This window comes from Corythoichthys intestinalis, chromosome 10, assembly GCF_030265065.1.
Source record: "Corythoichthys intestinalis isolate RoL2023-P3 chromosome 10, ASM3026506v1, whole genome shotgun sequence".
Lineage (NCBI taxonomy): Eukaryota > Metazoa > Chordata > Actinopteri > Syngnathiformes > Syngnathidae > Corythoichthys > Corythoichthys intestinalis.
This window is the reverse complement of record NC_080404.1, coordinates 39,093,393-39,113,492: the sequence shown is the minus strand read 5'-3', so window position 1 is coordinate 39,113,492 and position 20,100 is coordinate 39,093,393. Positions and strand designations below refer to the sequence as shown.

Genomic DNA, 20,100 nt, shown 5'->3' with positions numbered 1-20,100 from the left:
TATACAGATTTGTTTAGTTAGACTTCACTTTGATGGTTAATGCAGTTATTGCAATTTTGTTGTTTTATCACAATAGATTGGTTTATTTACATTTAAAAAACCAGAAGCCATTTATTTACGAATGTGATTGCACTTTAGTTAACATATTTAAATGTTCAGATATTAATATTTGAATGAGGCAAAAATACATGCTTTTTCCCTCAAATATATTGTTAAAATCATTTGTTTCGATGTACTGTAATTATATTCTGTATAAAAACTTGAGTCTTGAAAAAGAGGGGGTCATCTTATAATCAGGGCCGTCTTATATTCGGGCCAATACGGTACTATTCGTCCTTCACACAGCCACTCGAAACAGAAATGTTGTTTAATCCATCTGCAGGCGACCGGGAGATTGATTTTTGATTGATTGATGATTTTACGACACTTTGCGGGTGTGCGCTGGTCCTCATGGGAAATGCAGCCCTGGTCCTCATAGGAAACGCAGTCTTTCTTAAGGCAAAATACTACTGCTTTTGTCCACCGGTGTCGCTAAAATCGACCAAAACTGAAAAATTTCCAAGTGTTTCTTTAAGTTCACATAGCTTTGTACAGTATGTATGTATATGAATATATATAAAATTCTTTTTTAAGAAAATGGGATCATTTATAAAAAATAAAAAAAAACTTTATGTGATCGAGAAAAGTTTTGGATTTCGCGTCCATAAAATATTTGATAACAGCTGTCTAAAGCAACAAAAATTGTGTTCCCCAGTCCAAGTCAACTTATTATGACAACCCCCCCACACTTTGGTTTTTCCTGTCTTCAACCAAGCCTGATTCACCAGGCAATCTTAGATTGCATTAATTGCTTTTTATTATATATTTTCTGTGAGTCACCTCATCACTCAAAATTAATATTTCAAGTCCCAACATTTACTGCAAAATGGACCCGAAGGGGGTCTCATTCGTTTGTGCTACGTTTGTGCTAGTTGTTGGGACACCCCTTTGTTATTGAGAGAGTCGGTACGCTTCGTCAGCCACGATGTAGTCGCTGTAATTGACGCCATCACTCGAAATTAATATCTCAATATCGATGAAACGATAGCAGCACAAACTAAAATGTTTACAGCGCAAACGTTGCGTAGACGAATGGCCCCATTACAGGTCCATTTTGCAATAAATCGAAATTATTATCTCGAAAATGATAACAGCACAAACAAAAATTTTTCTTCAGCACAAACAATTGACATTATTTTTTTAGCCATTTTAAATCAAAATAGGGTGCCGGTTGACCTCAAATTGACCTTTAAAAGAATTGTTAATATTTCAAAACATAGCAGCTCAAACAGTTTTTTTTTTCAGCACAAACAAGCAAACGAGTGACATCATTTTTATTTAAATTTGCGTCTGATGTGGGGGCCAACTTCACAGAAGTAATGCGCCATAATGTCCGTCATAGGTTCACAATGTATGACATTTTCTTACAGTATGTGTAGTTAGCAGTTAGTAGCAGTGTTTGGTCGTGTCACTCATGTGACGTGCTGCAAACACACTTATTCACCTGTGTCCTCACCAAGCTCCAGACTTGCTAGTTTTGAAAACACATGGTAAGATTTGTTTTCTCATCTTGGTGAGAGAGAATATGCCATGTTGCTAGAGCCTTTAAAGGTCTGTGCTCACACACACACTAAATGTAACTTTTATTCTTGTTTTTTTTTTTGGGTGCAGGAGCGGGACGCCGAGCGGCGGCGTCAGTTGCGCGAACGAGCCAGGCAACTGATCGCGGAGGCTCGATCTGGAGTCAAGATGTCCGACATGAGCCTGGACGTGTTGAAAAGCAGCAACGTTCCTGGCCTGGCTGGAGGTTAGGACGCGCACACACGTGCACGCATAATACTTGCTATGCCAACACGGTGCGCACACATTGGCGTTGTGGTCCCTCAAGGGGTCCCGCTAATCCTTGGAGAAAAACAAAATGGCATTTTTCACTGACCACAGGTCTGGATCACCCAGTAATTGTTAATCAACACAACACACAGTGTCGCCAGTTTAGCCTCCCAATAGCCAAGCCATCTAATAGCCGACCCGTAGGGACCCCGCTGCTTTCCATTTTCTGACAAATGATGGGGTATTTTGAACATTTGCATTATCAAAGCCTTTGCTGTCTTTGTTTGTGTCCGACATGTTAACGATAAACCCATGATTGACAGGTTGGTGTTCTATCAGTAGTGTCATTAGGATCAAGGACGTATTTAGACATTTCATACATTTGGAAATGAAAATGTCATGATTAACTCACTGCCACTGACGGTATTAGACGTCAAATCCATTTGATTGGGAGGGCCTTGCAGTGATAATTTGCCCAGTGTCCCAATCAAAATAGAATAGAAAGCCTGGTAACACTTTACAGTAAGGGTCCCTCATTTAACATTAGTTAATGCATTTTTAGACAATAACTAATGTTTAAGTAACATTAAAATAATTAATATAATTGCTTATCTAACATTTGTTAATATATTAATTAACATAGGTTAATGCATTAGTTAATGCATAACCAGACAGTAACTAATAGTTTGGTAAAATTATAAATATATATAGGCCTATATCGGGTTAGGGTTTAGGGTTAGGGTTTGTTAACTTAAGCATTTATAATTTCTTAGCTAAGGGTTAGGGTTTGTTAACTTAAGCATTTATAATTTCTTAGTTAAGGGACACATGTGCTACACTTTACAATAAGGGTCCATAATGCATTCAGTAATGGTTAATGAAGGTTAAGAGGGGGGAACTTAAGCATGTATAATTTCTTAATTAAGGGGTACGTGTGCTACACTTTACAATAAGGGTCCAAAAAACATTTAGTAATGGTTAATCAAGGTTAACCCTTTAACACCTAGGCCTATATATTTCAAAGAAAAAAAATGTTTACAATGGCCAAGTTGGGTCCCTTTTTTCAGGACACCTTGAACTTCATGTCTAAACTGTTGTTTTCTTCACTGACCAATTATAATCAACATTTTGGACCCAAAAAGACAAAAAGATCCCGAAATATTTTTTCAAAATTTGTAATGTTGATGTGCCATTGACAACCAAACATGCTCGACCAACCATTTTGAAGCTTGGTAATATTTATTCAACTTGTTAGGATAAACATTCAATAGAAGAAAAAAATAAGATTGAATAGTTTTATGTTTGACAATTCAACACAAACAGCCGGTATGGTCATAGGCGTTTTTGGCCTTTACACATACTATGGTCAAAACAGGTTACATACTGTGCAAAATAGTGAGAGAAAAAAATTATATATATCATCTAACACAAAAAGGGTTTGGAGGATATCTCTGTGAAGTTAGGTGTTGTACCCATCACCTTATCAAAAGTATATACGTACATGCAATCAAGCTTCTCAAACACACATCTACATAAAAATTGAAAAGATTATAATGAAGAAAAAATATATATAACATTAGAAAAAAGTATTTTAAAAAATACTGACAAGAATTTCAGTTCAATTAAAATTTTTCAGGCAAGCGACCCAATAAAAAAATTTTTCTTTTTTTTTTTGCGCACTCAATAAAGCTTCTTCTTGAACAGGTCATGGAGCTGCGTCACACACAATGTCACACAGCCTACTCTTTCGCCGTTTGCGCGCTGCTGTCACTTCTACTCGCCAAGACGCCGACTCATCCCAAGAAAACAACGACAAATACGGCTCATCTTCTTCCTTGACAAAATGAAATAATGCATTAGCTTGCGCTAAATGTAGTTTTAGATTCATTCTGCACGTTTCAAAGTCGCTCGCTCAAACCAACCGGCCGTTGCTTGCTTCGTATGCCTCCCTTTCAATAGTTGGCGCCTCGCTCGGAAATTTATTTAAAATGATCTTATTCGGTTCATCCTTCTTGACATCACAATGGCTCTTGGGATATGTAGTCTTTTGTGCTGCTTTCGGTTTTGAAAAAGGATAAGAAATGATGAAAATATGGAGATGGATACATGTTCCATGCAGCGTTTTAATGCACATTTATGAGTGCAATAAAACTACAAAACTCAAATGACATTATCTCCCGTTTTTCTTGGCCGATTGACTTCAAATAAAAACTGGTGTGGACATCAACTTCCGCACTTTCAAACGAGACCAACCAGCGGCACGTGGGTGACGTAATTACAGCGTGACGAAGCTTCAAAGACGATGTGCGAAAATGCGTCGCTGCCGACACGTTCGGTGTTAAAGGGTTAAGTAATACTTATGAGGTACGTTCACTGAAATAATACCATACTTCAGGTCAGTCATAAAATCACTGTATAATAGGACAATGTCTCCATATTTCAGCAGCACCAAATAGCCCCACGCAGCGCTCCGCAAAAATCAACATACAACAATGTATATATGAGCTTTTGGGTCCGATGGGAGGCACGGCCACATACCGTATTTCACTAACGGGAAAGAGAAAAAAAACAAGCAAACTAACCAACAACAAGAAAAAAACATTATTCCGGAATCTGAGGGAGGTTCAAGGCCCTAGCATACGTCAGGAAAGGGGTCCACTTTGCATAAAATTGTTCCTGCAGCCCCCAAGCGTACACCGTTTCTTTTTACAATATCCTCATACATCTCGTTTTTTTTTTTTAATGTAGCCCGTGAAATAAAAAATGACGAGATCATAAAACCCCCATCTTTTTCTCCCGATTCCGATTCTCTGAATTGGTGTGATCGGGCCTGATTTCCGATCACGTAATCAAAATTTGGACTTCCCTGGTAAAACATTGCCTTTTCAAAGGCAAATATGTTACTGGAAGGTTTTTACTTGTTATGTCAGTCATGTTGACCGATGTCAAAATCTTCAATTCATACTCCAGTGCAGTGTTTAAGAGGAAGGCAATAAAAGAAAACAATTTATGAAATATGTGACACACCTTTATGAAGGTAAGTATAGAAAGCGGATGGCAAAACTAATATACAAACAACTCAACACATTTAGATTAGTGCTGTCAAATTTATCGCGTTAACGGGCGGTAATTAATTTTTTAAAATTAATCACATTCAAATATTTGACACAATTAACGCATGCACGGAATGACCCGTTCGCGCGTTGCCTCAAACAGTTTACAATGAAGCCGTTTTAGCACATTGATAGCGAAAAGGCAGACAAATGCGAGTGGACACAGGCGTTCATTGGACCACACTTTTTATTGGCTTATGCTTTGGCAACTCTTTCACACCAAATATAAGTATTGCGGCGAACAGCGTGGGGAAGAATGACAGGAGACGATCTTTTTCTTAACACTCTTAATTGAACACAACGCAGAACATACTGTATACCATTTGCAGCCACCACTGACAGTCATGGTTGTCCAACTTCCCAATTCCCATCATGCGTTTGGGCGGAACAGTTAAGTCGCTACAGTATCATTTAGTGAAAGCACAACAAAAATAATATTCCTATCCCTCATAGGAGACGATCTTTTTCTTAACACGCTTAATTGAACACAACGCAGAACATACTGTATATCATTCGCAGCCACAACTGACAGTCATGGTTGCCCAACTTCCCATCATGCATTTGGGCGGAACAGTTAAGTCGCAACAGAACGGAACTGGAATTCCCAGTCAAAATAGCTATGCAAAATACACATATAACTTACTCAGACTTTGCCTTGGTTAGTTCTCTAATTAATTTAAAACTCGCCATTGACACCTTGTGGTGTATTTCAATCACTACCTTACATAGTTAAAGACACTGTGGAAGAACGGCAGGGAGCCCATGTGACGTCCCGCTTGGCGACGTCAACAATGGCAAGCTATAAATTTATTTTTTGATTGAAAATTTTACAAATTGTATCAAAACGAAAAGATTAAGAGGGGTTTTTATCATAAAATTACTGTAACTCCTGGAGGTGGGGCTCGAAGGCAAGCGTCTGGGCCTGTTCCCATGGGGCCCGGCCGGGCACAGCCCGAACAGGGCAACATGGGTTCCCCTTCCCATGGGCTCACCACCTGTGGGAGGGGCCAAAGGGGTCGGGTGCGTAGAGAGTTGGGCGGCAGCCAAAGGCGGGGGCCTTGGCGGTCCGACCCCTAGCTGCAGAAGCTAACTCTTGGGACATGGAATGTCACCTCTCTGGCAGGGAAGGAGCCTGAGCTGGTGGGTGAGGCAGAGAAGTTGCGACTAGATATAGTCGGACTCTCCTCCACACACAGCTTGGGTTCTGGTACCAATCCTCTTGAGAGGGGTTGGACTCTCTTCCATTCTGGAGTTGCCCACGTTGAGAGTCGCCGAGCAGGTGTGGGCATACTTATTGCCCCCCGGCTTGGTGCCTGTACTTTGGGGTTTACCCCCGTAGACGAGAGGGTAGCCTCCCTCCACTTTCGGGTGGGGGGACGGGTTCTGACTGTTGTTTGCGCTTATGCACCGAACAGCAGCTCAGAATACCCACCCTTTTTGGAGTCCTTGGAGGTTGTGCTGGAGAGCGCCCCCTCTGGGGACTCCCTCGTTCTACTGGGGGACTTCAACGCTCACGTCGGCAATGACAGTGAGACCTGGAGGGGCGTGATTGGGAGGAACGGCCCCCCCGATCAGAACCCGAGTGGTGTTCTGTTATTGGACTTCTGTGCTCGTCACGGTTTGTCCATAACGAACACCATGTTCAAACATAGGGGTGTCCACATGTGCACTTGGCACCAGGACACCCTAGGCCGCAGTTCAATGATCGACTTTGTAATCGAGTCATCGGACTTGCGGCCACATGTTTTGGACACACGGGTGAAGAGAGGGGCGGAGCTGTCAACTGATCACCACCTGGTGGTGTGTTGGCTCCGATGGCGGGGGAAGTTGCTGGCCAGACCTGGCAGGCCCAAATGTATTGTGAGGGTCTGCTGGGAACGTCTGGCAGAATCCCCTGTCAGAAAGAGTTTCAACACCCACCTCCGGCAGAACTTCTCCCTTGTCCCGGGGGAGGTGAGGGACATTGAGTCCGAGTGGGCCATGTTCCGCACCTCCATTGTTGAGGCGGCCGATCGGAGCTGTGGCCGTAAGGTGGTTGGTGCCTGTCGTGGCGGCAATCCCCGAACCCGCTGGTGGACACCAGCGGTAAGGGATGCCGTCAAGCTGAAGAAGGAGGCCTGTCAGGCCTTTTTGGCCTGTGGGACTCCGGAGGCAGCTGACAGGTACCGGCTGGCCAAGCGGACTACGGCTTCGGTGGTCGCCGAGGCAAAAACTCAGACATGGGAGGAGTTCGGCGAGGCCATGGAAAACGACTTCCGCATGGCTTCGAGGAAATTCTGGTCCATCATCCGGCGTCTGAGGAGAGGAAAGCAGTGCACCATTAACACTGTGTATAGTGAAGATGGTGTACTGCTGACCTCGACTCGGGACGTCGTGAGTAGGTGGGGAGAATACTTCGAAGCCCTCCTCAATTCCACCGACACGCCTTCCTTTGAGGGAGCAGAGTCTGGGGACTCTGAGGTGGGCTCTTCGATCTCTGGGGTTGAAGTCACTGAGGCGGTTGGTAAGCTCCTCGGTGGCAAGGCTCCGGGGGTAGATGAGATCCGCCCGGAGTTCCTAAAGGCTCTGGATGTTGTTGGGCTGTCATGGCTGACACGCCTTTACAACATTGCATGGACATCGGGGACAGTGCCTCTGGATTGGCAGACCCGGGTGGTGGTCCCCCTTTTTAAAAAGGGGGACCGTAGGGTGTGTTCCAATTATAGAGGGATCACACTCCTCAGCCTCCCCGGTAAAGTTTATTTAGGGGTGCTGGAGAGGAGGGTCCGTCGGGAAGTCGAATCTCGGATTCAGGAGGAGCAGTGTGGTTTTCGTCCCGGCCGTGGATCAGTGGACCAGCTCTACACCCTCGGCAGGGTCCTCGAGGGTGCATGGGAGTTTGCCCAACCAGTCCACATGTGGTTTGTGGATTTGGAGAAGGTGTTCGACCGTGTGCCTAGGGGAGTCCTGTGGAGGGTGCTCTGGGAGTACGGGGTACCGAGTCCCTTGGTAAGGGCTGTTCGGTCCCTGTACGACCGGTGTCAGAGTCTGGTCCGCATTGCCGGCAGTAAGTCGAATTCGTTCCCAGTGAGGATTGGACTCCGCCAAGGCTGCCCTTTGTCACCGATTCTGTTCATAATTTTTATGGACAGAATTTCTAGGCGCAGCCGAAGCGTTGAGGGTGTCCGGTTTGGTGGCATCAGCATTGCATCTCTGCTTTTTGCAGATGATGTGGTGCTGTTGGCTTCATCAAGCCGAGACCTCCAACTCTCACTGGGGCGGTTCGCGGCCGAATGTGAAGCGGTTGGGATGAAGATCAGCACCTCCAAATCCGAGACCATGGTCCTCAGCCGGAAAAGGGTGGAGTGCCCTCTCCGGGTCGGGGATGAGATCCTGCCCCAAGTGGATGAGTTCAAGTATCTTGGGGTCTTGTTCACGAGTGAGGGTAGGAGGGAGCGGGAGATTGACAGGCGGATCGGTGCAGCATCTGCAGTGATGCGGACTCTACACCGGTCCGTTGTGGTGATGAAGGAGCTGAGCCAAAAGGCGAAGCTCTCGATTTACCGGTCGATCTACGTTCCTACCCTCACCTATGGTCACGAGCTGTGGGTCGTGACCGAAAGAACAAGATCCCGGATACAAGCGGCCGAAATGAGTTTCCTCCGCAGGGTGTCCGGGCTCTCCCTTAGAGATAGGGTGAGAAGCTCGGTCATCCGGGAGGGGCTTGGTGTCAAGCCGCTACTCCTCCGCGTTGAGAGGAGCCAGCTGAGGTGGCTCGGGCATCTGGTTCGGATGCCTCCTGGACGCCTCCCTGGAGAGGTGTTCCGGGCATGTCCCACTGGCAGGAGGCCCCGGAGTCGACCCAGGACACGCTGGAGAGACTATGTTGCTCGGCTGGCCTGGGAACGCCTTGGAATCCCGCCGGAGGAGCTGGCTGAAGTGGCTGGGGAGAGGGAAGTCTAGGCTTCCCTGCTAAAGCTGCTGCCCCCGCGACCCAACCCCGGACTAAGCGGAAGATAATGGATGGATGGATGGGTACTGTAACTTGTACTAACATTAATCTTTTAAGAACTACAAGTCTTTTTCTATCTGTGAATCTCTTTAACAAAGAATGTTAATAATATTAATGCCATCTTCTTGATTTACTGTTATAATAAACAAATACAGTACTTATGCACCGTATGTTGAATATATATATTTGTCTTGTGTCTTATCTTTCCATTCCAACAATAATTTACAGAAAAATATTTTATAGATGGTTTGAATTGCGATTAGTTACGATTAAATAACTTTTAAGCAGTAATTAACTCGATTAAAAATTTTAATCGTTTGACAGGTCTAATTTATATCTATCTATCTACTGTGTATATATATATATACATTAAGCCTGAACGATATATCGTTTAAAGATCGCCATCGCGATGTGCGTGTGCGCGATAGTCCCATCGCAAGCACGTGCGATAGTTTTTCTTTTTTTAGATCCACATACGCCTCACTTTCTGGTCTGCGCACAGCCTCCTACCCTCCCTCTCCCAGCCTTTTGATCCTCTCAGTCACTGCGCACAACGATGGCTTTGATCTGGCCAAAAAAGCAGACTTCAGACGGGCATCTGTAAATCATCGTTTAACTTGTTAAACAGTTGCAAGGAAGCCGCGCTGGAATGAATGTGTGTACTGTGGGGACGTTGGAGACATTTAAATGCCAGAAGTGATCATGAGGAGTTTGAAATTTCTACATGTCACTTCAACGTTCACAGCTAAAGTAGATAAACAGAAGCATTTAATAAAGCCAAGCATTTATCTGCTACAGTACTTTATTCTTGTTCAAAAATGATTTGGTTGGACAGTTATGTTTAAAACTTATCATAATTATGACATTTGAAGTGCTTAAAAACCATTTATTTATATACATTTTTTAAATCACTTTGGGGGGAAAAGTGAGAAAAAAAACATGTCTTATATGTATCTCTTTCCAATGCTAAATCTGAATAAATACATTGGGCACAAAAAACACACACACACACACAAAAAAATGGGGGGGTGCGCTACTTCGCGGTTTTTCACTTATCGCGGTGGGTTCTGGTCCCCATTAACCGCGAAAAACAAGGGATGACTGTACACTGTGGTGATGGTGAGTCATCTAAAGTCTTTCCAAACAGCTATTTAAGTCATCTTGTGAAAATTTCTTGAAAAAACATTAGATATACATTTTTTTTAATATCGCAATATAATATCACAATATATCGCAAACCCAAAAAAAATTGCAGCAATAGTTTTTTCCAATATCGTTCAGGCCTAATATATATATACATATATGTATACGTATATATATATATATATATATACATACACACATATGGCGGAAAACACGCAGGTGACTTGAATTTCCGCTCCGAGACCCCCTATTTGTTCAAATTTCAATATTTCTCATTCGATATTTCAATAAACAAGCAGCAAAAGCAAAATGAACAGGAAAGACAGGACGAGACGAGAGTAGGGAAAAAACGGTGCTCTGCCAAAATTTGCTACACCGGCGAAACATCTACAAGGGGTGAATTTGACACCCAAAGTAATGAGGTTATAGCTTGTTCTGTTTAGATTCATACAGACAAACATACTTAAGAGGCCTTAAGAAAATACTTAAACGTAATAATATCAAATTAGAGTGGTTTAAATATGCTACGAGACTTATGTGGTCATCAAATCAACAATCACAAGAAAACACAATGTTTAAAAGTATGAGAGGGAAACACCTGCAAAAAGTATTTTTGAGGCAACGAAAAGGTGATAAAACTCAATAAAAACACTAATAGTAAGTACTCGCCGCTTTTAACTGATGTGCGCATGTGTTGGACGTCTCGTCGCCTAGAAGGAATTGCAGTAAGTAACCTGTTTGTATTCGTCGAGTGACAGTGACAATCTACGTCATCATCCCGAGCATCCGTTGTGCGCTTAAAACATGGTTCCCTCCGTAGATCAAAACATGTACTAAATACTAGAGGTGGGAATCTTTGGGCACCTAACGATTCGATTATGATTCAGATGCTCAGATTCGATTATAAATTGATTATTGATGCCCCCCCTCCCCCCGGTGTTGAGTGTTTATGTCCGCCTCGTGTCTTATCATTCCATTCCAACAATAATTTGCAGAAAAATATGGCATATTTTAGAGATGGTTTAAATTGCGATTAATTATGATTAATTAATTTTTAAGCTGTGATTAACTAAAAAAAATAATCGTTTGACAGCCCTAATTTTGATTTGGTTTGCATTTCCGGTGACGATATTGGTATCCACAAGGTGACGAATAGGAAAACAAATTCCCACACTAACCCCTAAACCCTAACACTTGTACTAACTAGCAAACATTTTTTATTTGTCAGCAAAAAAATCTAAAATCACTAAAAACTCAATAGTATTTTTAATGTAAAATTTACAAATTGTGAAACATTTTGAAATCTCCCCCATGAATGAAAAATTTAGAAAATGCACAATAACAAAACTCATCAGAACAACAGTAAAACACATTAAAAATATGTTTTTAAATGTGTAAACTAACATTTTATAACTTTTTCTCCAAATGTAATTATGTTTAGTAGTATTTGAAAGTGTCATTTTATAAATTTCTTTCTGTCACTTTGTTGTTACTTCGAGCCTAGAGTTCGTAAAGACGCTTGCTCAGGAGGAAAAAACAAAATGGGTGACGCAAGGCAAATGAGGGCCGTGATTGATTTATTTCCTCCTTCAGCTTCTCTGAATCACACTAATTGTTGATCTCATTAAAAATGGAGCCGAAGAGGAAGAAGCAAACAGCGATGGAGGAAGAAGAGCAGCACTGCAGGCTGCGTTACACAAGGCCTGCCGAGCAGAACGGCTAATCCTAGCCTCTCTCTCTTTTTTTCGCTCGTCCTTCTTCAATACAAGTCAACCTAACACCCCCCCGCCTCTGTTTTTCTGCCCGCAAAGAAACTTTCCAACTCCAGCGCCTTTAATTAAGCCCCAGCCACTTGCTAGCACGCTCCAAATCGCAGCTAGTAAATTAAGAGAAGGGGGAAAGAACGGCAGAAAAAAAGCTGTTGTTGTTTGTCCCGTTTCATTGTAGGAAGAGTTTTAGAAGAGTTTTTGGGTTTTTTTGCCAAGTCATCATAGGCAGCATCCTCTAATTGGCAGCCATTGACGGCGATAGACGTCAAAACCAAGTCCGAGTCAATAGCAGCCATTGAGTTAATTTCAGTGGCAATCAGACAAAATCTCTAGGAAGGCTTTGCCAAATTGAGCCTGAAATAGTGGCTTGTAACATAATTGGAAGCTCCGTACTACGGAGCCCCCTGGGTGCCAGGATAGAAAAAAATAAAAAATCATAGCTAATCTGTACCCACAGTTTACTAATCTGTGGGTACAGTTTAGTAACAGTTTAGTAAACTGTACCCACAGTTTACTCATCTGTACCCACAGTTTACTAAAGTGTGCCCATAGTTTGCTAATCTGTACCCACAGTTTAGCAATGACCCGGAAACAGTAGTCACCAATGTTTGGCGGGGACTCCGAGTCCAAACGCCGAGGGACCGACCGAGCAAGCATCTCACCATTTGCCCTCGGTGAACAAAGGGGTTTTAAAAGGTAACTATTGCACGTTTTCTTTGGTAGCTGTCTTTCAGGTGTCATCAGTCAATATGATTGATAGTGTGACTGCAGCGAGACAATATTAAAAACAGTCTTTAAAAGCACGGATGGTGAATAGCAACACTTAAGGCTACTTTTATCTGGTCGCTGCTAATGCGGCTACTAAAAATAGCTAACTGACAAATGAACACTACTTGAATTAAGCACGCATGGACACGACAGCAGCACAGAAAATGTGCAAACACAACATGCCATATTGATTGATGACGCCTGAAAGACTGCTACCAAAGAAAACGTGCAAGTTACCTCTTAAAACACCTTTGTTCGCCGAGGGCAAATGGTGCAGATGCTTGCTCGGTCGGTCCCTCGGCATTTGGACTCTGAGTCCCCGCCAAACATTGGTGACTACTGTTTCCAGGTCATTGCTAAACTGTGAGTACAGATTAGTAAACTGTGGGCACAGTTTAGTAATCTGTGGGCACAGATTAGTAAACTGTGGGCACAGTTTAGTAATCTGTGGGCACAGATTAGTAATCTGTGGGTACAGTTTAGTAAACTGTGGGTACAGTTTAGTAATCTGTGGCTACAGTTTAGTAATCTGTGGCTACAGATTGCTAAACTGTACCCACAGATTAGTAAACTGTGGGTACAGATTAGCTATGATTTTTTATTTTTTTCTATCCTGGCACCCGGGGGGCTCCGTACTTTTCAGGCATGGCTCCTTGAGATATTTTTTTGTGGGCTTGCAAAATTTTTGTTGCTCAGAAAACCCACATTTGTGGGCTGAATTTTTTAAAGGGATCCATAGATAGAAAGACTTGTAGTTCTTAAAAGATAAATGTTATTATGAGTTAAAATAATTTGATATCAAAACCCCTCTTGATGCTTTTGTTTTTATACAATTTGTAAAATTTGTTTAACTAGTAGGTTGCTGTTATTGTTGACGTCGCAGGGTGGTGACGTCACTGGGCTACACTGCCGGGCTTTAAGAGTATGACTCTAGTGACATAAACATGTCATCTGTCAACCATTTCAATTTGAACCCAATAGCGGGGTTGAAAGTGGCTAGAATTTCTTGCCGGAACTCCCCGACGTGAAGGCTGCTACGGAGCCAGAAATTTTATTTATTTTATTTTTATTCTTTTCTTTCGGTTTTTTTTTTTTTTTTTTTTTTTTTTTTGGGGGGGGGGGGGGGTGAAACCTCTTAAACTACAGAAATGTAAAGAAAACTGTTTTAGCACAGTTCTATAACACATACTTATATTATGAACAGTGAAATTGAATATATTTTGAAGATCGCGCAGACATTGACTTTTTTTAAATTCATAAGGAAATGAATAAGTAGCCTAACATAAATGAACAAATATCAGTCCAAAGTGCACATTGACAGCTAAGATGTTCTGAACCTCCCCATCAGAGCAAATAAAACTAGATATGATAAATAAGCCTCCTCAACTCTTTTCGTTGCTTAAAGATTTGATCCATTTTATGTTTCATTGCACTTTTTTTGTCGCATCATTTCAACAACCTTTTTTTTTGTTGTTGTTTTTTGATGTTCCAGAAAACATGCACATTGGAACCAATCAGAGCTAACTATCTCTGCTGATCACATGTCAGTATGTCAGTCAATTGAACGGATAAACGAGTCCAGGCGTTTTACTTTGCTTCGTGCATTCGCACAGTAATGTGACTCATCATTGTCAGACTCTGATAACTGCTGCAGCTGGGGAAACCTCCATGCCGTCCGTGGAATAAAATAAATAATAAATATTGGTGGATACGGATTACGCTACACAAGCACTTTATTATGCTTGTTGTTAACATTTGTGTATGTAAATCTGATGTTGGTAAATTGTTTTCTTCTTGGAGATGAAATGCAAGTATGGCAGCTTAGCACTTTTTTTTTTTAACATAGTGTTTTAACAGTTGCCGTCATATTTTCGGAATCAAAGTACCGTGTGCCAATGCAGCATTCAGGCCCTAAAATCTTATACTGGAACAGCACTATGGCCCTGAATCTTATACCGGAACTGCGTTCTGGCCCTGAATCTTATAACAGAACTGCATTCCTGACCGTTCTGGCCCACTTTCAACCCTGCCCAAGAGAACCATTAATGAGCATGACAGCACTGTCGATATTTCACAAAAAAAGCATCAAAAGCAAAACAAACAGGAAAGACAGGATGAGACGGGACGAGAGTATGACAAAACCGTTGTTCTGCCAAAATGTGCTACACCGGCAAAACGTCTTACCGAGAGGCGAATTTGACACCCAAAGTACTACCGTGCGCTTTAAGCTTGTTTAGTTTAGATGCATACAGACAGAACATACTAAAGACGCCTTAAGAAAATACTTAAACGTACTAATATCAAATAAAGGTGGTTTAAAAACGCTAGGTGACTATCAACAAATAACAATCTGCTTTAAAGCTACCGCAAGAAAACACAATGCTTAAAAGTGTGAGAGGGAAACACATGCAAAAAGTATATTGAGGTAATGAAAGACTCAATAAAAAACACAAATAGTAAGTACTCGCCGCTTTTAACCAATGTTCGCATGTGTTGGACGTCTCGCGGTGTAGAAGGACTTGCAGAACACCGGTAGTGTTCGTCTAGTGACAGTGACAAACTACGTCATCACCCCGAGCGTCCATTGCGTGCATAAAACATGGCGCCCTCCGTAGGTTAAAACATGTACTAAACATTATGGATTTTTAAATCAATGGCATTATTTTATGTTTCTGATAACATATTTGACGAAAATAGAACAATTGTGGCTTATTAGAGCCTGCAAGTATTTCAGTCCAAAGTTCCCTTTAAAGACTCAAGTATAATAAGTTTGTATTTAAATTACATCTAAAATTCTAAAACTATGCACAAGTGGATGGCTTCCTGTCTTATATCTTTTCAAGACTTTTTTTATGGATTGGCTTATAACACAGCCTAAATTCGAAGTGTATAGAAAAACTATGTAATGGAGGCTGAATTTAAAAAATATATATATATTCAAGATATCATAGTTCAGACTATAAGCCAGCACTTTTTCCCCTCATTTTGAATCCTGCGGCTTATAGTCCAGTGCGGCTTATTTGTTGATTTATTTGGGTTAATAAGTAACACTTTGTTTGACAGCGGCATCATAAGACTGCCATAAGATGTCATAATTACGACATGGCATTATCATGGGAGTTAATGAATGCTTATGACAGACGTCATTAATTGTCATCCGGGAAATTATGTCACGATCTCCATTTATGTCCAGCTCGGATCTTTTACATCCATTCAAAAATAACTTGCAGGATGACACAAAATGATATGTGTCATAAGCGTTTATTAATGCTCATGGCAATGTCATGTCATAATTATGATGGTCTTATGACAGTCAGATGGTGCCACTGTCAAATAAAGTGTTACCAAATTCCATAACTAGGAATTAATGAAACAACTAGAACAGTAACTGAAGAAATAATTCGCACAGAACATGAATTTTGATTCGTTAGATCTGTAGCACTGCAATGCATGCTAGGAGGCATGTTGGATGACCACAGTGTTGACAGCAGGTGGTAGCAGATGTTGACTGTCTCCTCCAAGAGAACAGTGATGGCCTAATGAAGATTTTTAAAGCCAATTGGTTCAAACAAAAGATATAACTTTGTTGTAAATATCCCATAATGCTGTGAGGACAGCTTCGGCTTATTGTCCAGTGCAGCTTATCTGTGAACAAATGCCGTTTTCATGTCAAATTTGGTGGGTGGCGGCTTTTAGTCAGATGCGCCTTTATAATGTCAAAATTTTGGTGAGTAAAGTTAGCTAAAAATAACCTAGAATGGGCACTTCATTGAAAAATGGCAGACTTGTCTTTTCAGGCATGGCATCTTTGTTGCCATTGGAGCTGAATTTTCAAAACTAACAAATTTTCTTTCATTGCTATTTAACCACTTTGTTCTCATTTCATACAATGTCCTGTCCCACTAATAACTCACAGACATGTTGGGCGATGCAGAAGAGGGTTGCCATGGCATTGAAGGCCTTGATCATAAAACGGGTGAGGACTTGGGTACGGAGGGTGACAATGATGACATCACAGCCTCAACGTCCGCCATGGCTACTAACCTGTTGGAGGCCCCTCTCCCGGCTCCATCTTGCTGCATCCAGGGAACCTCGGAGCTTACTAACCCCGACTCTGAGCTATCGTACTCTGGTAAAGTCACTGGCTGTAGTGCTGCATGCTTGCCGTTTTGTCCTCATCTTTCTAACACTTCTGTTAACTTTTCTTTCAAATACGGAGTTTTAAAAGTGCTTCCTTGACAAAAAAGAAAACATTGAACCAAATCTGCTGACTTATTAACATTTTGCGTTAGTATATTTGTGCTTTCGTGCTGATGTGTGATATGTGCGTGGAGGCTCTAAAAGAAAAGCTTGAAAACCAAACCGAGTCTTTGAAGTGTTCTATCGCCACACCTTTGTTGTTGTGTTGTCTTATGTGGAGCCGCTTCTTCATTCATGTCGGATACTTTGTCGTCTTCATGAAAGAGCTTAATAATTAAAGTGGCAACACAATGATTATCAGGCTGAGGGAAGAAACAAAACAACATAAGAGTTCATAGATGTGCTGAAAAGCTGTACTTTTAACTCGCATGCTTGCGGCTATGAATCTTTGTGTTTCATTTTGCGTTTCATTGAGCTTATAGTTTGAAAATCATTTTAAAAAGTATTGAAAATATTAACACTTTCAGTGACAACGGTCGCTAAAGTGGACATCTAATCAAAATTTATCATTAGCTTAACTCATTCACTGGCAGCTCAGGTCACAAAGTATGTGTTGTGGTAGTTACCGTATTTTTCGGACTATGAGTCGCAATGTTTTTCATAGTTTTGGCTGAGGGTGCGTCCTATACTCTGGAGCGACCTATGTGTGATTATTTAGGATCGGGTCGGGCCGACTTCTCCCTCGCGAACTTTTTTTTAAAAATAAATATATATTTTTGTACTAAAATGATGTGTCGTTGTTAAATAAAATAAATCATTTGGATAAAGCAGAGAAGGCGCCTGCGCACGTGAACGCAGTAGCCTCGCTCTCTTTTCTTTTTCATTTTTTTTTAACCTGTCCTGTTCAGCTGTTTGACACGGAGAATGGAAGTCTAAGTGCCCGGGTAGTCTGAACACTTTTAATGTTTCACATTGAGAGTCTGACATACTCCCTTTGTGATCATTCAACATACCTTATTTATTATGACAAAACAGTGAACAGGAAGGGGTTATAGGGGAACAGAAGAGAAGAAACACAAGAGAAGAAAGAGAAGAAACACAAACAACAACAAGAAACACATTGAACGCCTAACTACACTAACTACTAATATGTTGGTGCTATCGTCAGCTAAATGTATTTCCGGTTGACACCATGTGGGGGGCCTGTTGACCAGGGAAAGAGGGGGAAGAAGGTGGGGGAGTCAATAAGCTAAGTCTGATAGAGAGGGGTAGAGTGTACACAAATCATCTTCCCGGGGGGGATCCGCGGCGGAGCACTGGGCGGATACCCAGTTAGAGAAGAGAGGTGAAGGCGGAGGCAGGAGAACGGCGAGGAGCCGCCGTGGGGCGACGCGAGACCGGAGCCCCGACCTCCCCCCACTCCCGCGGCCGGCAGCCCAGGCAGAGATGAGGCCACGCCTCGGGAGCCATACCCCCCCCCCCCCCCCAGGTCCCAACCATCCCACATCCTTGGTGTGTGATGCATTAAAAACAGGGGGGAGCCAGGCCAGGACTGTATGGCCCCGTCCCAACTCTCCCTGGAGAAATGAATAAGTATGTAAGTGCCAGGGTGAAAGATATTTACAGTGCTGAAGTGAGGAGTGCGTGAGTTAAGAGGCAGGCTCCCGCGGGCGTGGCCCCGTCCACCGGAGCAACCGGCCGCAGGGCGGGAGAAGCGCCAGGGCCCTGATCAACCCCAGACCACCCACGGCGCACCCGCCCACCAAGCACCCACCATGCACCTCGAGCAGGCGCTACGCCAAACGTCGGAGACCAGGTGATTTCCACCTCACCAGCAAGGAACAGCAAGCCCCATCCAGGGCCCCACCCAGGGCCCCGCAGGCCCCACGAGGCCCCGCCAACGACCCCGACGGCCCCACTGTATATGCACCGGCATCATCACAAACATGATCACACAAAACGCAACCGCGCATAGCATTCCCGCATTCCCTCCTTCTCCTGAGTACTCACAAATAAAACATAGCATGTATTTTTTTTTTCCGGGCTCATGCCTACAAATGAAACATCAAATTTGTTTTGTTTTTTTTTCGGGCTCGGGCAAGCAAATCAAGGTAATTAATCAGGCTTGGGCCGCGTCGGGCTTTAATACCTGCGGGCCGGTCGGGTCGGGCTGGATTTTTTTAGGCCCGATCTAACTTCTAGCGTCATGTAATGTTAGCATACCGTACACCTATTCAGCCTGTTGTTCCCTATTGTATTTTGAATTGCCTTTCAAGATGACATGTCTGTTCTTGGTGCTGGATTCTATCAAATAAATTTCCCCCTAAAAATGCGACTTATACTCCGGTGCGACTTATCTATATGTTTTTTTTCCTTTTCATTGCACATTTTTTGGCTGGTGCGACTTATACTCAGGTGCGACGTATAGTCCGAAAAATACAGTAGTAAAAGAGTGAAATTGGTGTTGAAAACAGCTCTTGACAATCTCCCGCCCCCCCCTCTTTATTTCAGGAGCAAACAGCAAATACGTCGACCTGAAGCTGAAGAAGTTGAGCGAGGTCAAACCGAGCGCCCTCACCACAACTGCTGGTCCTACATCCCCGTCTTCCTCATCTTCCTCTTCTACGCCCACCGCCACTTCTTCCTCTTCCTCCCCGATCAGCCCTGCAGATGGAGTGGAGGTACGTACCATTGAGAAAAAAAAAAACAACACAGTGCCATCAATCAGCTGCATTGACCCTAGCGTGTGGACGCTCACCTGGTCGTTGATGTTAGTAGCAGTAGTCGCTATTGACTGTGACCTTCTCCAGTGTAAGCGTGTGTATCTTCTGATGTGGATATTGAGTTGTGCGCAGTCTTAACAGCACTTTAATTGATTGATGGGAATGTCAAGTGGAATAAGGTGACTGTGTGTGTGTGCGCGCACGTTGGTCGGCGTGCGCTTATGATGAGACTTTGATCATTGATTCACATAAACACCCTCTTGGGTTCAAAGCCAAAAAAGGGCTTAGTACTTTACGGACACTGGAGTCAAACTGTGTGTGGGTGTGTGTATGCATGTCCCCAGTTGAACCACACAGTAGTGGAGTCACCATTTCAATAATGTGCAGGATTTTGTGTTTAATTTCCACTTAATTTTGTATAGGTTTGATAATGTAGTTAACAAAAATAATAACATGCTCACTTTTTATCGTATATTATACTGTGTATATACAGTGAGGAAAATAATTAAGTTAATAAGTTCTCCAACTTAGAAATGATGGGCGGGTTTGGAATTTTCATGGTAGGTACGTGTCCACTGTAAGAG

The 20,100-nt window shown here is 42.6% G+C and overlaps 1 protein-coding gene across 5 annotated transcripts in view; it reads left to right on the top strand.

Annotated features, from left to right (window-relative positions):
* ehbp1 (EH domain binding protein 1) overlaps positions 1-20,100 on the top strand; it is a 490,476-nt gene that overhangs the window by 386,443 nt on the left and 83,933 nt on the right. For 4 of the 5 annotated variants that reach the window (XM_057847483.1, XM_057847482.1, XM_057847481.1 and 1 more), the window contains 3 exons: positions 1,711-1,846; positions 16,570-16,785; positions 19,305-19,474. In XM_057847483.1, the coding sequence (XP_057703466.1) occupies positions 1,711-1,846; positions 16,570-16,785; positions 19,305-19,474 (522 nt within the window). The remainder of the gene's footprint in view (positions 1-1,710; positions 1,847-16,569; positions 16,786-19,304; positions 19,475-20,100) is intronic. The other variant, XM_057847485.1, reaches the window with a different exon arrangement.